Source organism: Hippocampus bargibanti, linkage group LG18 (genome assembly GCF_051943395.1).
Source record: "Hippocampus bargibanti isolate YZ-2025 linkage group LG18, ASM5194339v1, whole genome shotgun sequence".
Lineage (NCBI taxonomy): Eukaryota > Metazoa > Chordata > Actinopteri > Syngnathiformes > Syngnathidae > Hippocampus > Hippocampus bargibanti.
Window position 1 is genome coordinate 14,136,262 of NC_142751.1, and position 19,994 is coordinate 14,156,255.

Here is a 19,994-nt window from a genome sequence, read left to right on the forward strand (position 1 = left end):
CCCTCTCGAAGCCTTTAGAACAATAAACCTGTGAGGACCGGCCAAAATGTCCTCATTACGTATGGTATAAAATGTTAGTGGTCCTCACAAGACTAGTCATACAAACACACACACACATATATGTTTATATACAAAAAGCATCCATCAATCCATTTTTTTTGCCCCTTTTCCGGTGTCGGTTCGTGGGGGCATCAGCTTCAATAGGGAAGCCCAGAATTCCCTCTCCCCAGCCACTTCTTCCAGCTCTCCCAAGCAGATCTTGAGCCGTTCCTAGGCCAGCTGCACCCCCCACAGAATCAGAATCAGAATCAGAATCAGAATACCTTTATTCGTCCCGCAATGGGGAAATTTGCAATTTGCACAGAAATACATATACTGTACATATGCATGTATACATACACGGTATTTTAAACAGTGACAAAATTAATGTAAACGAATAGAAACCGAACCGGTTTGAATGATTGTGATGGGCGAAAATGCAGACGAGAAGTTGACACGTCCAAATGTTATTTATTTAAAGTAATTCCAGCGTAACTTTTCTTTCTTTCATCCTTCAAGATTGGTCCCTTCACTTGACAAGACAATTTGTCACATTAAACATAAAGACAGTTAAGGCATTGTGTGTCTTTGAGGCCCGTAGAACCCTTCAGAACCCCCCCCCCCCAAAAAAAAAGTAAACATTTTGGTTTCCACGTCTCTTCATTACATATACTAAAAACCAAACGTGAAAATTTTGTCAGTCTGATTGTATCAACGATGCTAAACAAAATAGATAAAATGTGAAATGGCCTCTTACTACGCTAACAGCTAACTTTGACACTAAGAGTGGCTTGTTAGCATTAGAGTGTGATGTCATGGCACTAGAGAACAAACTAAAAAAAAAAACATATTTAGAAACACTCATATTTAACACAACCACTAACACAATGACGAGTGTGTAGACTTCTTAAAACGTTCATGAATTAGCGGTCGACTACTGCGTGCAAATCAAGCTACAAACTATAGTTCCCGTCACATTGGTTCCACCTCAATTCCAATCATTTCCGAGGTTTTCGTGGCGACCAACTTATACAGCAATGTTTCTCGATCTCCCTGCCAGCTCAACAAAACCGACGACGAGAAGCGCTAAGCGCTAATGACAATGCTCCGTAATGTCCACGACCACCGCCTTGCGCCAACTGAACAGGAAGTAACCGACGCCGGCGCCCGCTGCCACCGCCATGCACAGGTATGCGTTGTACGTCATGAAGACCAACATCAGCAGGTAACTGACCACCACTTGGACGATGTGCAGGACCGTTTGCAGGAAGTGGGAGGGGCTTAGCATCCTCTGCCTGGCGACATAACAGGATAGCATAAGTATTAGCATGTCGTACGTCTGGTTTCTTCACGCCGTCATCTGTACTTCTTTGAAGGTGTCGGACGTTTCGTTTCTTATCCAAGAAGCTTCGTCAGCGAACTAAAATTTTGCTGGTAGTTTTATCCTATATATATATATATATATATATATATATATCCCGACTGTCCAGACGTGGCGGTGCCAGAGATGATTGGTCCCTGATCTCAAGTTAGGGGGGAGCGGAGGACTACTACCTGCGGCTACACTGATTACTTCTATTGTCCTGCCTGAGTATGGGGTCTACGACTGGCCTGATTGCCCCATTTGAACTGGGATAATTTCATCAGCATAACTAAGCCGGTGTTGCCTAAGAAGTCAGTTGTAGGAACGATCCAAATTGAACCTCGCCCCACCATAGCGATTTAGTGAAGGGTTTTCCTGTTTTATGAAAATACGTAGCTTCTTTTACTCTCCTTTCAAACCATCTATTTTCTTTCGCTATGATTTTAACCTCATTTTCGTCAAATGAGTGGTTGCTAGCTTTTAGGTGCATATGTACTGCAGATTGAGTTCGCTGACGAAGCCTCTGGGATAAGAAGCGAACCGTCTGACACCTTCAAAGAAGTACAGATGACGGCTGAAGAAACCTTCTCATCAATATTAGCATGTAGCTACACAAAGAGTAAGACATTGTCAATACTCTGGAATATCTTTTAGTTCTCACGGTATGTGGTGTGGCTATTGAGCGGAGTGTCTACTGAGGATAAGTGTTATAGAAAACAGTTGCGATCAACTTTAACAGAAGCTAACGTTATGCTATTAGCATTAGCGTGTGTTCGGCACGCAATACCCGACAGTCTTGTGGGTTTCCATGAGTATAGTGCCATCCGCGCCGGGCAGCGGCATGCAGTTGTAGCGCACGTTGACTTGACTGCGCCGCAGAAGCGCCTCCCGGCCCATTTTTAGACCCTCGTACAGGACGGCCAATAGGAACACGCCCAGGCATGCGCCCACCATTTCTGATTGGACGCAAGAGAATGGGGAGGAGTCAAGTCAAGGGAGAAATAGGAATTGGAGGAGTCGAGGTAGCCTAACGTCACCTCCGGGCGAATTGATGAGAAGTCCGCTGAAGAGCAGCTCCACCTTCTCGTAGCCGAAGTAGAATGTCATTGCCTAGGAAACCACGTTGGCATTAGGGTGTGAAGAGGATGTTACACGTTAGCATGTTAGCATAAGTCCTCCTTACCATTCCTCCATGGCCCTCATGGCCTCCGTGTCCCCCTCCGGTAGCTCCCCCTCCGTGGTCATGTCCACCACCGTTTGTAGGCATGGGCGTGGTCATCATGGCGTGACCCGGGTGGTGGACGTGTTCATGGTGGTTGTCGTGGTTCATCAAGCTGTGATTCATGACTGACGCAAGCACACATACAACTTCACTTAAAGGACAACCGACGCTTCCGGACAGGTTGCGTCCAAAATTTGTAAAATGACTTCGACTGAGCGCATTTTACAAAGATTCGACCGCATATCGCTATATTTTACGTTTTATATTCATGAAGTCTTGTTTTCGAGTTGATGACGATGCCTGACGTGACGTCACGGAGGGAACGCCCCTGACCGAGAAAGCGACACGCAATGCATTTTGGGTACTTTGTTTGGTCTGAAAACTTCGTGTTGATGGCGAAATTAGAAGGAAAACACATAAATAATGCAATGGTGAATTGTTGTGTGTTGCAAGACTACTATTTGATACTAGTTGACACAAATTCCCAGCAGACAAATCAGCCTATTTCGAACGGAGCTTGTGCGCCATTTTGTGCATTTTCAGGGACTCTACATTGGCGTCCAGATGTATGCTTTCCTCTTCAGAACTATTTGAATCACATTCATAACTGGATGAGTAACAAGAAAGCATATTTCCCGAATCTGAACTCCCTGAAGCCATTGTTTTGATTCTGGAGCAGGGCAGTGTGTGACCAATAGTGACATCACAAATAAGGGGGCGGGACTTACTGAATCTCGCCAGTTCCGAGCTCATTTTGTGACGGTTTTGGGACACTTTACGTCATTTTTATTGGTGTTTTGCATTTGACTAAAAATATTCGTTTTTGGGTATTTTAGATGCTATAAAACGTTTTTCTGATGTCAGTTAGGAAACATAAAACGGTGTCGGATGTCGTTTAAAACCTTCAATATCACAGTCCAGGAGGAAAACACCAATGGACCAATCACAAAGCATCTGAACACTTCAGTTGTTTCCAAGAAAAACAAAACAGACCCTTTTCCCATCATCGTATGTTCTTCAGCAAGCAATCAAAAGCCCACCCTTGTTGCCGTGACGATGAAGCTGCATCTTCCGTGACAGCAAACAGCCACTCGGCCGTAATCCGATTGGCCGAGTGGCCTCAGGCTAACAAAGAGGGCAACGGCCAATTAAATCAGACCTTGTTAAGAGAAGATGACGCTTTTTCTGTCAAGTTGTGCTTTATTGGGAAAAGACCGCGGCTTTAGTTTTGCACTAAAAAGGTCAAAGTCGGACTGTTTGGAGAATCAGTCACTTATTTCATACACAGTGATAACTTAATTGGTTCCCAGACAGTGTGTAAGGTGCAAAGTGTGTATCTCAAAAATTAATTTACCATAGGAAACCATTAAAATGAGAATAATCCGTTCCCAGGTCCCCATAAAACATAATTTTCGAATTTTCTAAGCCTTAAAACTACACAAAATATACCTTATTTTATGTATAATAAATGTGCTAAGGTATTATAATTAAAGAAATAAACAGTACAGTATAATAAAGTCATTTTATTTACCTTTGTGATGGTTGTTGATGGCTTGATGCAATGGAGTGACCGGTTTCATCAGCATTAAACACTTGATGAGGAACGTAGCCTTCTTCTTTCACCATCTTGAGGAATGATCCCTTGGAGGTGCTTTCTCTGCGATAATTTTACCTTGTTCATCATCAATTGTGTTGTGTTTAGCTGGGTTGATAGCTTTTTGCATCAAGTGTACAGATGGCTTGTGCGGGTTATTTGTGGAGCCTGATTGATGGGATATTTTAACCTTCCAGTCTACACTTTGCCTTTGAACTATCGAAGTTGAAACGAGTCCAAATGTCACTGTTTTTCTATCCATTTTGTCACTCTCTCACGTGGCTTTAAGCGAAGACTGGGGGCGGGGAATAGAGGACAAAAACAGTCGGCGGCCATTTTCGTGTTAGAACGGGCTCGTTCGGAAACGACACGTCACTCTTTGTGGCAGCTCCGTGTCTATCCCGAAAAATAGTTTGTATGCCAAGGTAAAGTTTTCATAAATGTAACGTTCGTAAGCCGAAAAGTTCGTAACCTAAGGGGTTCGTAAACCGAGGTATCACTGTATCGTGTGCCGAGACAGTACCCCCCCAAAAAAAAATCCCTTTGTGGTGATCAGGAACGAACAAATGAGTGAATGATTCATCTGCTGGTCGACCTACCTTTGACCTTTAGGCCTACTAACTATTCCCGCATCAACCTTTGACCTTCACACACAGACGCACCAATATAGGAACTCTTTCTCCGTGTGTTGGTTAATTCCGGATTTTCCAAATACAGGCTAGAGTTGATAAACTGTTTCAGAAGGTTGGTACCGAAACTTAAGTGTGTCATCAGAACTTCCCATTTTTAGCTTTTTATTTAACTGGCGGTGTCACAACAGATTCGGTATTTTTCAAAGTCCCCACGTATTTAGAAAAACATGTCGAGTCTCATTTTAGTAGGGTAACATTTCACCGTACAACCTGCAGCTTCCATTTTGTACCCGTGACTGTTTAGGAAAACAATGTTTTAACAGCAATTTTAGATTGTACTTTCGCGTACAACACACACTAGCTGGCTTCTCGCTAGCTAGCTATTATCTATTTAGCTCCCTGGCTGGCTATCTAGCTCGCTTTCTATCTATTTGAGTTACTTCCGGGTTGAGTGATTATTAGTTAGCTCTTCTCTAGATAGCTAGCTTTCTATCTATTTGAGTTACTTCCGGTTTGAGTGAACGCTGGCGCGTGTGGCTGCCGCTGCTCACCCACAGAAAAACTTATCCTATGACTGTAAAGTGACCTTGAGAGTTTTGAAAGGTGCTTATAAATGAAATGTATTATTATTATTACATCCTCCACGAGGTCTTCAGTAGTGAGTGTATCGTAGATTTTAATTGATGTGAATGCAAAGTCTTGCCGCGGGTATGTGAAAGTTAAACAGAAAATTTGGCTGCCGCTTGGAATTGAAGCGGATCTAACTAGGACAGGACAATTCAACCGATATTTTTTTTCGGCAGTGCGACACTGCAGCCTTTTGTTTACGTTCTAACGTAGCTCGTAGCTTGACTTGTGACTTTCTTTAATTTCCAGTCTCTTATTCGTTTTTATTCAATAAATAAATATATATATATATATATTTTAATCACCCCCCGTCATTACGTTACATCGACTTCCCTTATAGTTGACTTATTTATGTGTTGTGAAGCACTTCAAGGTCTACAAGTAAAAAAGATTTCTGGACGAACTAAAATTGATATATAATTTAATATGGATCGAATACCTAAATGACTAATATGGATCGAATAACTAAATGATAAAGTTGGGGTCATATTTATTGGACAAACTAAAGTGCGCTAACTAATATAGTCGTAAAGTAAGCCTGCAGAGGTCAATGACGTGAAAACAAACTCCACTGACCTGGAAGACTTCCGGGTATTCTTCTACAAGGCAGACGAAAAATGGTAGAAAAAAGCGATGGGAAGAGAAGAAAATCGCAAAAATGTGGAAAAAAAGACCGAATGCAGTGGTACAGTTCGGTTCGTCGTCGGTTCTGTTGCCCGTCTGAGGGCACCAGTGGAGGCGGGGGTACTTCCGTGGCTGACGTCATCAAGCAACGCCGACAAGGGGGGGCCCGACGAATAAATGGACCAATTAGAACTCGTCTATCAATAATGGGCGTGTCTTCATTGTAGCCACGTAGCGACGACGGCGAAATCACGTGGTATTGGTCCGGCGAGGATGAGGATAGGATAAGACAAGAGAATCTTTATTTTTCTCAAAATGAAGATATTCGCAACGCATTCGTGATATTTTTATGAGTAAACTTCGACGTAGCATTTTTAGCTAGCTTGCTAAAAAGCGCACTGTTAAAATTGGCAAAACAACAACCGTAAAAACTAGACAGGTGGCACTTTGTAATTGGGAGTTACGTAAACGTTTTAATGCCTAAACACAGTGCGTTCACCAAAATCATACACTTGGTAATATAAATACAGGCACAGCTGCCAAGAAAAGCCACGTGAAAATGTAGGTCAGTCTTACCCACGATTTTCCCTTTTCTGGTGTCACGTGACGACTTAGCCTTGAATCTTAGTTGTGAATTGGGAGCAGGTAGGTAAAATGTGGCGTTTATAGGGGTGTGCTGACTTTTGTTGCCAAGGCATAAATGGTTGTGTTGAGTTACTCTGAGAGCACAGTCAACAAGCATTGTTATACAATAATAATAATACATTTAATTTCTCAGCCTTTCAAAACTCTCAAGGTCCCTTTACAGTCACAGGATCAGTTTTTCTGTGGGTGAGCAGTGACAGCCACACGCGCCAGCGTTCACTCAACCCGGGAAGTAACTCGAATAGATAGAAAGCTAGCTAGCAGTTAGCTAATAATCACTCAACCAGGAAGGAACTCAAATAGCTAGAAAGCTAGCTAGCTAAGAGGTGGCTAATAATCACTCAACCCGGAAGTCACTCAAATAGAAAGCTAGCTAGCTAAGAGTTAGCTAATAATCACTTAACTCGGAAAGTAACTCAAATAGGTACAAAGCTAGCTAGCTAAGAGGTGGCTAATAATCACTCAACCCGGAAGTAACTCAAATAGATAGAAAGCTAGCTAGCCAAGTGATGGCTAATAATCACTCAACCCGGAAGTAACTCAAATAGATAGAAAGCTAGCTAAGAGTTAGCTAATAATCACTCAACCCGGAAGTAACTCAAATAGATAGCTAGCGAGCTAAGAGTTGGCTAATAATCACGCAACCCAGAAGTAACTCAAATAGATAGAAAGCTAGCTAATCATCACTCAACCCAGAAGTAACTCAAATACATAGAAAGCTAGCTATCTAGCTAAGAGTTGGCTAATAATCACTCAACCGGGAAGTAACTCAAATAGATAGCTAGCTAGCTAAGAGTTAGCTAATAATCACTCAACCCGGAGGTAACTCAAATAGATAGAAAGCTAGCGAGCTAAGAGTTGGCTAATAATCACGCAACCCAGAAGTAACTCAAATAGATAGAAAGCTAGCTAATCATCACTCAACCCGGAAGTAACTCAAATAGACAGCAAGCTACAAGAACATTCCCCCCTGAAAGATACAATGTTTGAACCATGTGCCCTTTCGTGAGAAAGTGAACAAAGTTTTTACAGTACAGTTGTTACATTTTATTTTACCACCACAATGTGACATGATTCATATTTATTGACACTTCCCGATACAGTATCAGCACCACAAACACATGCAGGAGGTCACTTTGACCTGTGGAGGATGTTACTTTCACAATAAAAGCCCAAATCAGAAGCCAATAACAAGATAGCAAAAAAAACAACAAATAACTTTTTATTTTTAGACAGGAAATATTTCTGAGAACTAAAATAAACAAAATGTCAACACATTTGTAAACAGCAACAAACGCACAGGAAATAGAATTGCGCTAGCAATGCTAACGCTACATCGTCAGCCACTATCCCCGGCATTAGCCGGCCACGCGATAATTGGCGTGAAACTCCGGCTGGATGTCGCACACGCGGCGCAGGAGGTCACCCAGCACCACGTCGCGGTTACCACGGTAACTGGCTTGGATGCGTCCCATGCGCTCGACCGTGTCGCGGTCCACCTCCACCGCGCTGTTGCCGTGCGAACCCAGCGCCTGAACACAAGAATACGGCACATTTTGACAAAAACATAAGAGGAAATAACACTGTGGTTAGTACAGTGATAACCTTGGTTGGAGTGTGTAAGGCCAAGTGTGTATCCCAAAAATTACTTTCCCATAGGAAACCATTAAAATGAGAATAATCCGTTCCCAGGTTCCCATAAAACATCATTTTCTACATTTCTAAGCCTTAAAACTACACAAAATATACCTTATTTTATGTAAAATAAATGTGCTATGGTATTAAAATTGAAGAACTAAACTAAATTAAACACTTGATGAGGAACGTAGCCTTCTTCTTTCACCATCTTGACGAATGATCCTTGTAGGTGCTTTCTCTGCCATAATTTTACCTTGTTCCTCATCAATTGTGTTCTGTTCATCTGGGTTGATAGCTTTTTGCATCGAGTGCACAGATGGCTTGTGGGGGTTATTTGTGGAGCCTGATTGATGGGAATTTTAACCTTGCAGTCTACACTCTGCCTTTGAACTATCAAAGTTGAAACCAGTCCAAATGTCACCGTTTTCTATCCATCCATCATTGTAGCAGCTCCGTGTGTATCCCGAAAAATAGTTCGTATGCCAAGGTAAAATGTTCATAAATTTAACGTTCGTAAACCGAAAAGTTTGTAAGCCGAGGGGTTCGTAAACCGAGGTATCACTGCATTCAGAATTACCAAAATCGATGAAAAGGGCGTGAATCAAAATAAAATAAAATAAATAATAAATCGGTGAGAATGTGGCACAGATGGACACGTCCTTACCGCCGCCTCTTTAGTCTTAAACTCTTTGTCTCTCTGCAGCCGATATTGCTCAATCTCGGCTTGAGCTTCTTCCTTGGCTTGCTTCAGACGCCGGTTTTTACCTGCAACAACATCATCGTGGGTTGTTTGTTGATTTAACATCTTTGCTCCAAAAAAAGGCAGCTGGAATGACAAGGTGGCCAATTAGCGACATGCTAAATTGACTTCAGTATGACTCGCTACAGGCAATGGAGTTAATGCAATATACTGTTTTTTTAATTTTATTTTTTTGTCTAAGTATTTTCATGTGCAATTGTACACAATGCAAAAACGTCGTTTTAAAATTGGTTATTTGATGGGAGCGAGTGACGTCACAAAGTAATAGCAAGGGGAAGTAAGGTCACATGACATGTCCAAAACTGCCGATTTTCGACGATTAAGAAGCCAGGACGAATTTTATTTTGAAATATGCGACGAAATGGTTCTGCCTCTGTATCGGTGGCGTTGTTTATCGTCTCGTTTGATGGCCACCGAGCGGTTCGAACGGGCCCAACCGAGTCAGAACTACAACAGCGTCGAATTTTAAAACGAGTAATTGACAATTCATGACAAACAAAAGAAGAGAAAAAGACGAACTGACGAGGACCGGAAGCGCTGCAGTTTAATGGCGGATTTGGGTTTACAGGCTAGGCCGCAAAAGGCTCCACTCACGTTTCCGGGCTTCGGCCACCTTCTCGGCGGCTCTTTTCTCGGCTTGCAGCAACTGCTGGATGCCCTGCGACTGACTCGCCATTGTAGAGGGAGGAAAAAAAAAAGACCAGACGAAATAATGACAACGACCTCGGGAATTTTGAAGCGTCGTCCTCTGCTTCTACTGCTTCGACGTCATCAGCGCGCCGCTATCAGCTGACCTGCGTCACGTGACTGGTCATGAGACATTGACGAATCCCCGGAATTTTTTTTTTTAGCCACGCTCCGTTTTACATAGCGCTAGATAATAATAATAATAATAATAATATATTTCATTTCTAAGCGCTTTTCAAAACTCTCAAGGACACTTTACAGTCACAGGATATGTTTTCTGCGGGTGAGCAGCGGCAGCCACATGCGCCAGCGTTCACTCAACCCGGAAGTTCTTTCATGATTAGAATGAAAAACAAACCTAGAAATAAATATATATAAACAAACTAATACATACATAAATACATATATAAATACATAAATATATATAACCAAACAAATAAATACATAAACACATACATAAATACATACAAAAAAATAAATAAATACAAAAATATATATATAAACAAATAAATACATAAACAAACACTTAAATAGAAAAATAAAAAACATACATAAATATAGATATATAAATAGATATATTAGACAAATATATATATATATATATATAATCAGAAAACCTTTATTCGTCCCACAATGGGGAAATAAATACAGAAATAAATACATATATAAATACATAAATAAATACATAAATTCAAAGTCAAAAAGTCAAAGTCAACTTTATTGTTAAATATGCTAATATGCATGACATACAGCACAGATGAAATTACTGTCAAATAAATACATAAACAAACACTTAAATACATATATGAATAAATAAATACATCCAAGCAAACAAGTAAACACATACATAAATACATATATAAATACATAAATAAATAAGCACAAACAAATATAAATGAATACGCCTACATGAATACCTTCCCCCCTTTCTTGCGGTTTGGGAACCGCGGATGACAATTTTTTTTTTGGCCACTATTTATTAATGATAATAATATTCATTTTATTTCGAAGCGTCTTTCTAAACTTTCACGGACACTCAAACATCAAATGTAAATGTTTGCATTTTGGGGGGGCTCCCAGTTCCTACACCACATGGAAATAGCAGTTGATTATATTCCATTTTCATTTTAATTCACGCCAAAATTTACAAACGCCACACAGCCGTGGGGTGGCCATACGTGAATTTCAGGAAAAATATGGCCTATCTTATATTCTCTGTTTGTTTTATCGTTTGCGCTGAAATTGAATAATATTCATGAAATCATTCATTAAATTATGTAAACAGTCGTTATTCCGGGTTGAGTAAACGCTGGCGCGTGTTGCTATCTATCTATCTATCTATCTATCTATCTATCTATCTATCTATCTATCTATCTATCTATCTATTTGCTATCTAGCTAGCTGTTAGTTATCTATTTGCTAGCTATTTAGCTGGCTACCTAGCTAGCTATGTATTTGCTATCTAACTAGCTAGGTGGCTGCATGGCTAGCTATCTATTTGCTATATATTAGCCATCTAACTAGCTATCTAGCTATTATTTAGTTATCTATTAGCTAGCGAGCTAACTTTCTATCTATTTGAGTTATTCCGAGTTGAGTGAACGCTGGTTCATGTTGCTATCTATTAGCTATCTATCTAGCTAGCTATGTATTTGCTATCTAACTAGCTAGGTGGCTACCTGGCTAGCTATCTATTTGCTATATATTAGCCATCTAACTAGCTATCTAGCTATTATTTAGTTATCTATTAGCTAGCGAGCTAACTTTCTATCTATTTGAGTTATTCTGAGTTGAGTGAACGCTGGTTCATGTTGCTATCTATTAGCTATCTATCTAGCTAGCTATGTATTTGCTATCTAACTAGCTAGGTGGCTACCTGGCTAGCTATCTATTTGCTATATATTAGCCATCTAACTAGCTATCTAGCTATTATTTAGTTATCTATTAGCTAGCGAGCTAACTTTCTATCTATTTGAGTTATTCCGAGTTGAGTGAACGCAGGTTCATGTTGCTATCTATTAGCTATCTATCTAGCTAGCTATGTATTTGCTATCTAACTAGCTAGGTGGCTACCTGGCTAGCTATCTATTTGCTATATATTAGCCATCTAACTAGCTATCTAGCTATTATTTAGTTATCTATTAGCTAGCGAGCTAACTTTCTATCTATTTGAGTTATTCCGAGTTGAGTGAACGCTGGTTCATGTTGCTATCTATTAGCTAACTATCTAGCTAGCTATGTATTTGCTATCTAACTAGCTAGGTGGCTACCTGGCTAGCTATCTATTTGCTATATATTAGCCATCTAACTAGCTATCTAGCTATTATTTAGTTATCTATTAGCTAGCGAGCTAACTTTCTATCTATTTGAGTTATTCCGAGTTGAGTGAACGCTGGTACATGTTGCTATCTATTAGCTATCTATCTAGCTATCTATTAGCTAACTTTCCATCTATTTGAGTTATTCCGGGTTGAGTGAATGTTGGCGCGTGTGGCTGCCGCTGCTCACCCACAGAAAAAACTGATCCTGTGACTGTAAAGTGACCTTGAAAGTTTTGAAAGGCGCTTAGAAATCAAATGTATTATTATTATTATTATTATTATTATCTCTCCACAAAGCTTTCCAAGACAAAATTATTGGACGACAATTTGATTTGAAAGTAACAATTCAATTCAAAATATGATTATTTCTCAACAAAGAACAGCAAAAATGGCTTTTTTTTGGTTTATTTATTGAGTGTCAAAACAATTGAATAAGCTCCTCCCACTGAGCAGGAGGCCACATCCCATTTTCTTGGACATTGTTGGGTGACGACTTCCAGTCCCATGTCCTCTGCGGGACGTTCCACGTCGCACCGTAATTGGCCATCAAATAGTCCAGCGTCTCGCACGGGACTCCCACTCGGATCTCCGCTAGCTCAGCCCAGCATAGCGAGAAGCGAGGGAACACGTACCTAAGAAGCAAAAACAAAAAAACGACAGCGTCATCAACATGGCCGCCCCTCTATTGCACAACAATCTGAAAGCTCAGAATGAAAAACCAAAAAAACAGCTAAGTAGTTATGCTTTCATAAAAAAAAACATACATAATAAACTGAGTTATAGAGAATAGACAGAATAGAAGTTATCGTATTTAAACGTTTCATGCTTACAAGGCCCACAATGGAAGCACAGAAAATCTGGGGTCAATCTGAGGTGAACAGACATAGCCTGTTAAACGGTCATCTTCATGTAAGAGTGATTCAAACGTAGCCGTGGATTTGATGGGCTCAAAATGGGCCAAAGAGGATATAACTATGCTATAAAAATGCTATCTAGCTTGCTACCTAGCTTTCTATCCAATTTCTATCTATCTATTTGCTATCTATTATCTAGTTACCTAGCTGGCTGTCTATATGCAATCAATTTGCTATCTATTAGCTGTCTGGCTAGCTAGCTACCTTAGCTATGTGGCTATCTAGCTAGTTAGCTAACTGTCTAGCTGGCTATTCACTATCTGTTAGCTAGCTAGCTAGCTTTCTATTGATTTGAGTTACTTCTGGGTTGAGTGAACGCTAGCGCATGTGGCTGCCGCTGCTCACCCGCAGAAAAACTGATCCTGTGACTGTAAAGTGACCTTGAGAGTTTTGAAAGGCGCTTAGAAATGAAATGTATTATTAATATTGCCATCGCAAACATGGCCGCCGTCCACCTACTTGAACTTCCTGCCGCTCTTGGCCTGCGTGCCGCCATTCCAGATCAAGTCACCATCTTCGTAGAAGAAGAAGATGTCTAGCTTGACGCCATCCTTCACAAAGGACAATTCTAGACTGTCCTCCACCTGGTCGCCAAAATAAAACAATAATACACCCTGGAGACTTTTCAAAATAAAATGAACCAAATGAAAGGACAACCGACGTCTCCGGACAAGTTGCGTCCATAATTTGTCAAATGGCTTTAAATGACTTCTACTGAGCGTATTTTACAAAGATTCCACTGCATATAGCTGCTATATTTTACGTTTTTAAGATTTGCGCTGAATATTCCGGAAGTCTTGTTTTTGAGTTAGTGACGAGTCCTCATGTTACGTCACTAAAGGAACGCCCCTGACCGAAAAAAGGGCACATAGTAGCAGTCCTTCCATCAATGTCAATGCATTTTGCTGCTGTACTTTGTGTAGAACCAAAAAGAGGCAGAAGAGGGCGACAAAGCTCCATGTAAGGAATTAATCAGCCTGTAGAAACGGGCTGATTAATTCCTTACACGGAGCTTTGTCGCCATTTTCTGCCTCTTTTTTGGTGCTACATTTCCCCCCCAATGTTGCCTCAAAATGACACGGAATAAATTCTTTAATCGATTGCAAGCATGTATGCTTTCCTCTTCAGAACTATTTGGATTGGATTGGATATGCCTTTATTAGAATCATATTCATAACTGGATGTGTAACAAGAAAGCATATTCTCCGAATCTGAAGCCATTGTTTTGATTCTCGAGCAAGGCAAGACGTCTTGGTGTGACGTCACGAATTGGGGGCGGGACTTTCTGAAAATGCCCAATTGGCAGCTCGATTTTTTTTTTTTTGCAGTTTTGCACACTTTACGTCATTTTTATTGGTGTTTTGCGTTTGAATAAAAATATCATACTGCGTGTTTTAGGTATTTTAGATGCTATAAAACGTTTTTCTGACGTCAGTTAATAAACAAAAAAGTGACGTCGGTTGTCCTTTAAAGGTGACAAAATAATCACCTTCCCAAACTTGTGTTTGAGTGACAGTCCGGCATTCAAGAAGGCCGCAATGATATCAGGGCGATAGTCGCTGATAAAAATCCCAACGTCCACATCGCGGCTGTACGTAATGAAGCCGCACTGCCTGAACCAACCTGCAGGGGGCAACAGCTGCAATCTAACAATGAAAATAACACTTTCAAGATGTCTCACGTGTTTTTTTTTTTTTTTTTTTTCTACCCAAACAGGTGCCGCTGCTAATCCAAAAGGGGACGTGCAGACGTGCCAGGGTTATGGCGGCCACCCGTAGCAAAGATTTTGCTTTATTACGAAAATCCAGCGCCTCGTTAGACGCGTCGTCAGGGTAGATCTGCACACACACACACACACACACACACACACACACACACACACACACACACACACACACACACACACACACACACACACACACACACACACACACACACACACACACACATGCATCATTGTTGGCATCACGCGATTGACCAAAAGTTCAAAGGTCAAACCCGTAGGAACCGTCGCGCGTCTCGGTAGCGGCACTCCAGGAAGTGAGCGCGGCGATGTTGAAACAGGAAGTCGGAGATGTTTAGAGGGATGGCGATATCCAAACCGTCCACGACTGTTAGTATCAGATGGGGTCTGCGTGGGGGAGGGGGAGGGGGAGGGGGGGGGGGGGGATGGCGTCATTTATTTCACACTAATTGAACTCCGAAACGTCAACGTCACCTGTCATAGGCGCCCGCGTGGCGTCCAAAGTCCATCTGCGCGAATGGCGCAAAGCCGCGGTCCGCGTTGCTTTTGAGGCGTAGCGGACCGTGCCACAAGTAGTCGCCGCTACGCTCATACAGGAAGACCACCTACAAACAATATGGTGGGAAAGAAGTTCAACTGTGAAAGCTAGTCAGTCATAAAAGTATGCTCAATTAAAGATGTTTATAATAATATAATAATACATTTCATTTATAAGCGCCTTTCAAAACTCTCAAGGTCACTTTTCAGTCACTGGAGAAGTTTTTCTTTGGGTGAGCAGCGGCAGCCACATGCGCCAGCGTTCGTTCACTCAAACCGGAAGTAACTCAAATAGATAGAAAGCGAGCCAGATAGCTAATAACAATAATAATTCATACTACTACTACTAATAATAATTATAATAATTGTATTATTATTATTATTATTATTTATATATACATTTATTTATGTATTTAGATATGTATTTATTTATGTATTTATGTGTTTGTTTATGTATTTATTTGTTTGTTTATATATATATATATTTATGTATTTATGTATTATATATAGGTATATATTTGTTTGTTTTTATATATTATATATATATATTTATGTATTTATTTATAGGTTTGTTTATTCATTCTAATAATGAAAGAACTTCCAGGTTGAGTGAACGCTGGCGCATGTGGCTGCCGCTGCTCACCCGCAGAAAAAATATCCTGTGACTGTAAAGTGTCCTTGAGAGTTTTGAAAGGCGCTTAGAAATGAAATGTATTATTATTAATATTATTCATATAATAATAATAATAATCATAATAATACATTTAATTTCTAAGCGCCTATCAAAACTCTCAAGGTCACTTTACAGTCACGGGATCGTTTTTTTTTTGTGTGGGTGAGCAGCGGCAGCCACACGCGCCAGCGTTCACTCTACCCGGAAGTAACTCACATAAATAGAAAACTACTCATAATAATACATTGTATTTATAAGCACCATTCAAAACTCTCAAGAACATAACTAATAGCTAGCTAGCTAGACAGCCATAGTGCTAATAGCTAGCTAGCTTTACATTATACTACTTAGCACATTCAACTAGCGAGCTAATAGATAGCTACTAATAATAAAACATTGTATTTATAAGCGCCTTTCAAAACTCTCCAGGACAGAGCTAATAGATAGCTAGCTACATAGCTAATAGCTAGCTAGCTTTACATTATACTACTTAGCACATTCAACTAGTGAGCTAATAGATTGATAGCCAACAGATAGCCAGCTAGATAGCTAGCCAGTCAGCTAGATAGCTGATAGATAGAAAATTAATCGCAAATAGACAGCTAGCTAGGTAGCTAGCCAGCTAGATGGATAGCTAATGCAGCATAGTAGATCAAAAACAATATTTTTTTTTCATTCAGATTTCGCCCACCTGGATGATATAGCCACGAAGGCGGAGTAGCAGATGCAGGGGGATGTCCTCCCCCGACAGGAGGTCCAAACTAGCCAATCGAGGGTCTTCCCCTCGCACCTCCAGCAGCTCAAAGCCTTTCTCCTCGGCAGCCAATCGGAAGGCAGCCTGTCATGAGAGGAAGTCGGAGGAAATCAGACGGGACGGTCGCGAGGAGCGGCCGCATGGCGTTGGACTCACGTTGTAGGTCCACGCGTTAGCTAGCAGGCCGAAGGACGCCACCGCTCGGCCGCTACAGAGGAAGCTGCAGTGAGCCTCGCGTAGCGACCGATCGCGCTCCAGCATGGCGTCCTGCGTCAGGAGCCCGAGGAGGGCGGGGTCGGCCAGGAATAGCGGTAGTTGGAAACGCCGCGACAAACGCAGGAACGTCTTCATGGTTTGCTGAGGAAACATCACGCATGACTCAATATAATAGTCACAGTAAATTTGGGCATCTGTCATCTCCACTCACCCATTGGAAGTCACTGGCGGTCATGTGACCAGGTGTCCGTCTCAGCATGTGGGTCCCATTCTGGAAAAGACATCACTTGTCACAAAATGAGTACAGTGATACCTCGGTTTACGAAGCCCTTGGCTTACGAACTTTTTGGCTTACGAACGTTAAATTTAGGAAAATTTTACCTTGGCTTACAAACTATTTTTTCGGGATACACACAGAGCTGCCACAATAAATGATATGTCGTTTGCGAATGAGCCCGTTCGCCTAACAAGAAAATGGCAGCCGGCTTGTTTTGGTCCTCTATACCACGCCCCCTTCAAAGGCAGAGTGCAGACTACAAGGTTAAAATTCCCATCAATCAGGCTCCACAAATAATCAATTCACTTGGTGCAAAAAGCTATCAACCCAGCTAAACAGAACACAATTGATGAGGAACTAGGTAAAATTATGGCAGAGAAAGCACCTACAAGGGATCATTCCTCAAGATGGTGAAAGAAGAAGGCTACGTTCCTCATCAAGTGTTTAATGCTGATGAAAACGGCCACTTCATTCCATCAAGCCTTCAACGACCATCACAATGGTAAATAAAATGACTTTATTATAGAGTACAGTTTATTTATTTAATTATAATACCATAGCACATTTATTATACATCAAATAAGGTATATTTTGTGTAGTTTTAAGGCTTAGAAAATTAGAAAATTATGTTTTATGGGGACCAGGGAAGGGATTATTCTCATTTTAATGGTTTCCTATGGGAAATTATTTTTTGGGATACACACTTTTCGCCTTACATACCCTGTCTGGGAACCAATTAAGTTCGTAAGCCAAGGTATCACCTGTGGACGGCCATTCTGGGCGTCTCAGAGACAGGTAGAGTTTCAAATGATCATTTAGTTGAATCATCACGCACAGCAGTGTTTATTATACTTCAGTAGTACTTATAAAAGTAGTGGTTGGAGAGTAGAAAATGCGTCAAAGACTGAGAAAATTGCCTCTATTTTTCATACATTTACTGTATGTCGCTCTGAAATGACGTCATAAATTGCGCCGTCTGACCTCGCCTGCGTAGTTCCGGTAGTGGCGAAGCTGGAAAAGCAGAAAAATCAGGCTGCTCGCAACCAGCAGCCACAGCAGCGTCGTCCGGTTCACGCGAGGCATTTGCACCGCATATCCGCCGGAACATTAGTTCGGCTTCGGCTGCAAGCACCGCGACAAAACTCCAAAAGTCGTCCCCGAGATTCAGCCAGTCGCCATCTTGTTCATCGTCCACATGAATATTCGCTCACTTCCGCTTTCTACATTTTCATGTTATTTAAATACCTATTGTAGCTTTTTATTTCCAAAAATGTTCAGTTCTAATATGTATTTATTTTATCGTAATTTATTTCAATAAATCACGTGTTAATGGATTGATGTAATGAAATAACGCATACGATGGGATAAATGTCGGTGTTTAAAATGGATGGGGGATAGATATACAACTGTCAAATCTCAAATTAAAATGGAATATAACGTAGGTAACTATCCACGAAGTAATCCATATTAATTTATCTACATATCAAGTACAGTATTGTATCTCGAGGCGAGAACGTTGTACCGTGACGTCATTTTGATAACTCCCCATAAATGCGTGTGCGCGGACACTAGTACAACCCCGACACGCACGCGCTGAGAAACAAGATGGCGGGTCGCCTGCGGTTCGAGTTGTAAAGTGAAAAGTTGACCGAAAAGTTGGACTAGCGCAACGTTTGTATGTCGACGTGACACACCGCCGCCGCCGCCGGCTCTTTGGCCGCTTTCCATCCACACTTTGGCCTCCTGTCGCTGATGTTGTCGTCGAAGAACGACATTTTGATGCTTTTCGGAAACACACAGGGTAAGAAGTAGCATCATGCTCGTAGCTTAGCTCGGGTTTTATTTAGCATAGCTGCGTGCTAATATGTCCGGATGAAAACAAACACCGTTACACTCTTTAAGCGACACGCACGTTTTAAGAGACTAAAAGTGTTTTTTTTTTTTTTTTTTTTACATTTTGGTGCTCCACATGCTCTTCGTCGTTAGCATTAGTTGTCAGCCTTGTGTGCTCAATGCTTATAATGCTCTTGTTGTTACTGATGTGAAAATGTTGACAAATCTTTTTTTTTTCAAGATAACAAGTTGTTTATAATACGCCTTGTTCATAAAACGAAATGTTTCTCGTTCTGGTCCCATAATGAAAGTCTTATCAGTGTTTCTTCCTGTCAAATATTTGAGGAAAGATGATGATAATGGTGGTATGAAGTGACAATTTGCTTATTTAGCATGTTTTTTTTCTTTTAATCACTGTTGGGAAGCCATCAACGTAGTTACATGTCATGCAATGCATCATGGCTCATTCCATCACACAACATGACACATAAGAATCAATGCACCAGATGGTACATTATATTTTTCAACAGAGGTGCAATGATTCATTGGTCAATCTGTAACTAATCACTTCTCCGATTTAGCAATAACCATTGTTCTTTGTTCTTAATCCATGAGTAGTTTAGTGACCTTGTTTCACCATAAATTTCCAAACCCCTTGACTTCCACCCTTTCAGCTATACATCTCCTTTGTTTTCAGTCATGAAATGATGGAAAACAGGGAATATGTGACTGTAAATTGTCCTTTAGGGGTTTTGAAAGGCGCTTATAATTTAAATGTATTATTATTAATATATATATTTATATTTCTACATTTGCCACCCAAACTGTTCAGTGCTACTGACTGATTATATCTATTTTTTTCTCCCCGCAATGCTATTGTAATGGGTGTCACAG

At 40.9% G+C, this 19,994-nt stretch overlaps 3 protein-coding genes across 3 annotated transcripts; all 3 read right to left on the reverse strand.

The window, feature by feature from the left end:
* Nucleotides 1–308: 308 nt before the first annotated feature.
* Nucleotides 309–6,218, reverse strand: slc31a1 (solute carrier family 31 member 1). The gene is made up of 5 exons (XM_089021027.1): nt 6,054–6,218; nt 2,586–2,749; nt 2,440–2,512; nt 2,190–2,358; nt 309–1,334 (listed from the first exon to the last, which is right to left on the reverse strand). Exons 2-5 carry the CDS (start codon nt 2,745–2,747, stop codon nt 1,133–1,135), a joined length of 606 nt encoding a protein of 201 aa, XP_088877153.1. The 5' UTR covers nt 2,748–2,749; nt 6,054–6,218; the 3' UTR covers nt 309–1,132.
* A 1,560-nt stretch (nt 6,219–7,778) lies between these two features.
* Nucleotides 7,779–9,937, reverse strand: atp6v1g1 (ATPase H+ transporting V1 subunit G1). Its single transcript, XM_089020361.1, has 3 exons — nt 9,739–9,937; nt 9,049–9,149; nt 7,779–8,278 (listed from the first exon to the last, which is right to left on the reverse strand). The coding sequence occupies exons 1-3, from the start codon at nt 9,818–9,820 to the stop codon at nt 8,105–8,107; spliced, it is 357 nt and encodes a 118-aa protein (XP_088876487.1). The 5' UTR covers nt 9,821–9,937; the 3' UTR covers nt 7,779–8,104.
* A 2,595-nt stretch (nt 9,938–12,532) lies between these two features.
* On the reverse strand, nt 12,533–18,471 carry fktn (fukutin). Its single transcript, XM_089020143.1, has 10 exons — nt 18,249–18,471; nt 17,202–17,261; nt 16,931–17,131; nt 16,712–16,858; nt 15,285–15,415; nt 15,065–15,197; nt 14,775–14,904; nt 14,556–14,689; nt 13,526–13,650; nt 12,533–12,784 (listed from the first exon to the last, which is right to left on the reverse strand). Exons 1-10 carry the CDS (start codon nt 18,348–18,350, stop codon nt 12,571–12,573), a joined length of 1,377 nt encoding a protein of 458 aa, XP_088876269.1. The 5' UTR covers nt 18,351–18,471; the 3' UTR covers nt 12,533–12,570.
* Nucleotides 18,472–19,994: the final 1,523 nt, after the last annotated feature.

Bases quoted from the DNA above. Each gene is read 5' to 3' on its own strand.
- slc31a1 (XM_089021027.1), bottom strand. From the start codon at position 2,747: ATGAATCACAGCTTGATGAACCACGACAACCACCATGAACACGTCCAC. The intron at 2,513-2,585 runs GTAAGGAGGACT...GTGGTTTCCTAG, and splicing joins ATGAGGGCCATGGAGGAATG to GCAATGACATTCTACTTCGG. The intron at 1,335-2,189 runs GTATTGCGTGCC...TTATGTCGCCAG, and splicing joins GAAACCCACAAGACTGTCGG to GCAGAGGATGCTAAGCCCCT.
- atp6v1g1 (XM_089020361.1), bottom strand. From the start codon at position 9,820: ATGGCGAGTCAGTCGCAGGGCATCCAGCAGTTGCTGCAAGCCGAGAAA. The intron at 9,150-9,738 runs GTGAGTGGAGCC...ATGTTGTTGCAG, and splicing joins GGTGGCCGAAGCCCGGAAAC to GTAAAAACCGGCGTCTGAAG. The intron at 8,279-9,048 runs GTAAGGACGTGT...TCTTGTGTTCAG, and splicing joins TTAAGACTAAAGAGGCGGCG to GCGCTGGGTTCGCACGGCAA.
- fktn (XM_089020143.1), bottom strand. From the start codon at position 18,350: ATGCCTCGCGTGAACCGGACGACGCTGCTGTGGCTGCTGGTTGCGAGC. The intron at 14,690-14,774 runs GTAGAAAAAAAA...TGCCCCCTGCAG, and splicing joins TAGCAGCGGCACCTGTTTGG to GTTGGTTCAGGCAGTGCGGC. The intron at 13,651-14,555 runs GTGATTATTTTG...TTTGGCGACCAG, and splicing joins TCAAACACAAGTTTGGGAAG to GTGGAGGACAGTCTAGAATT.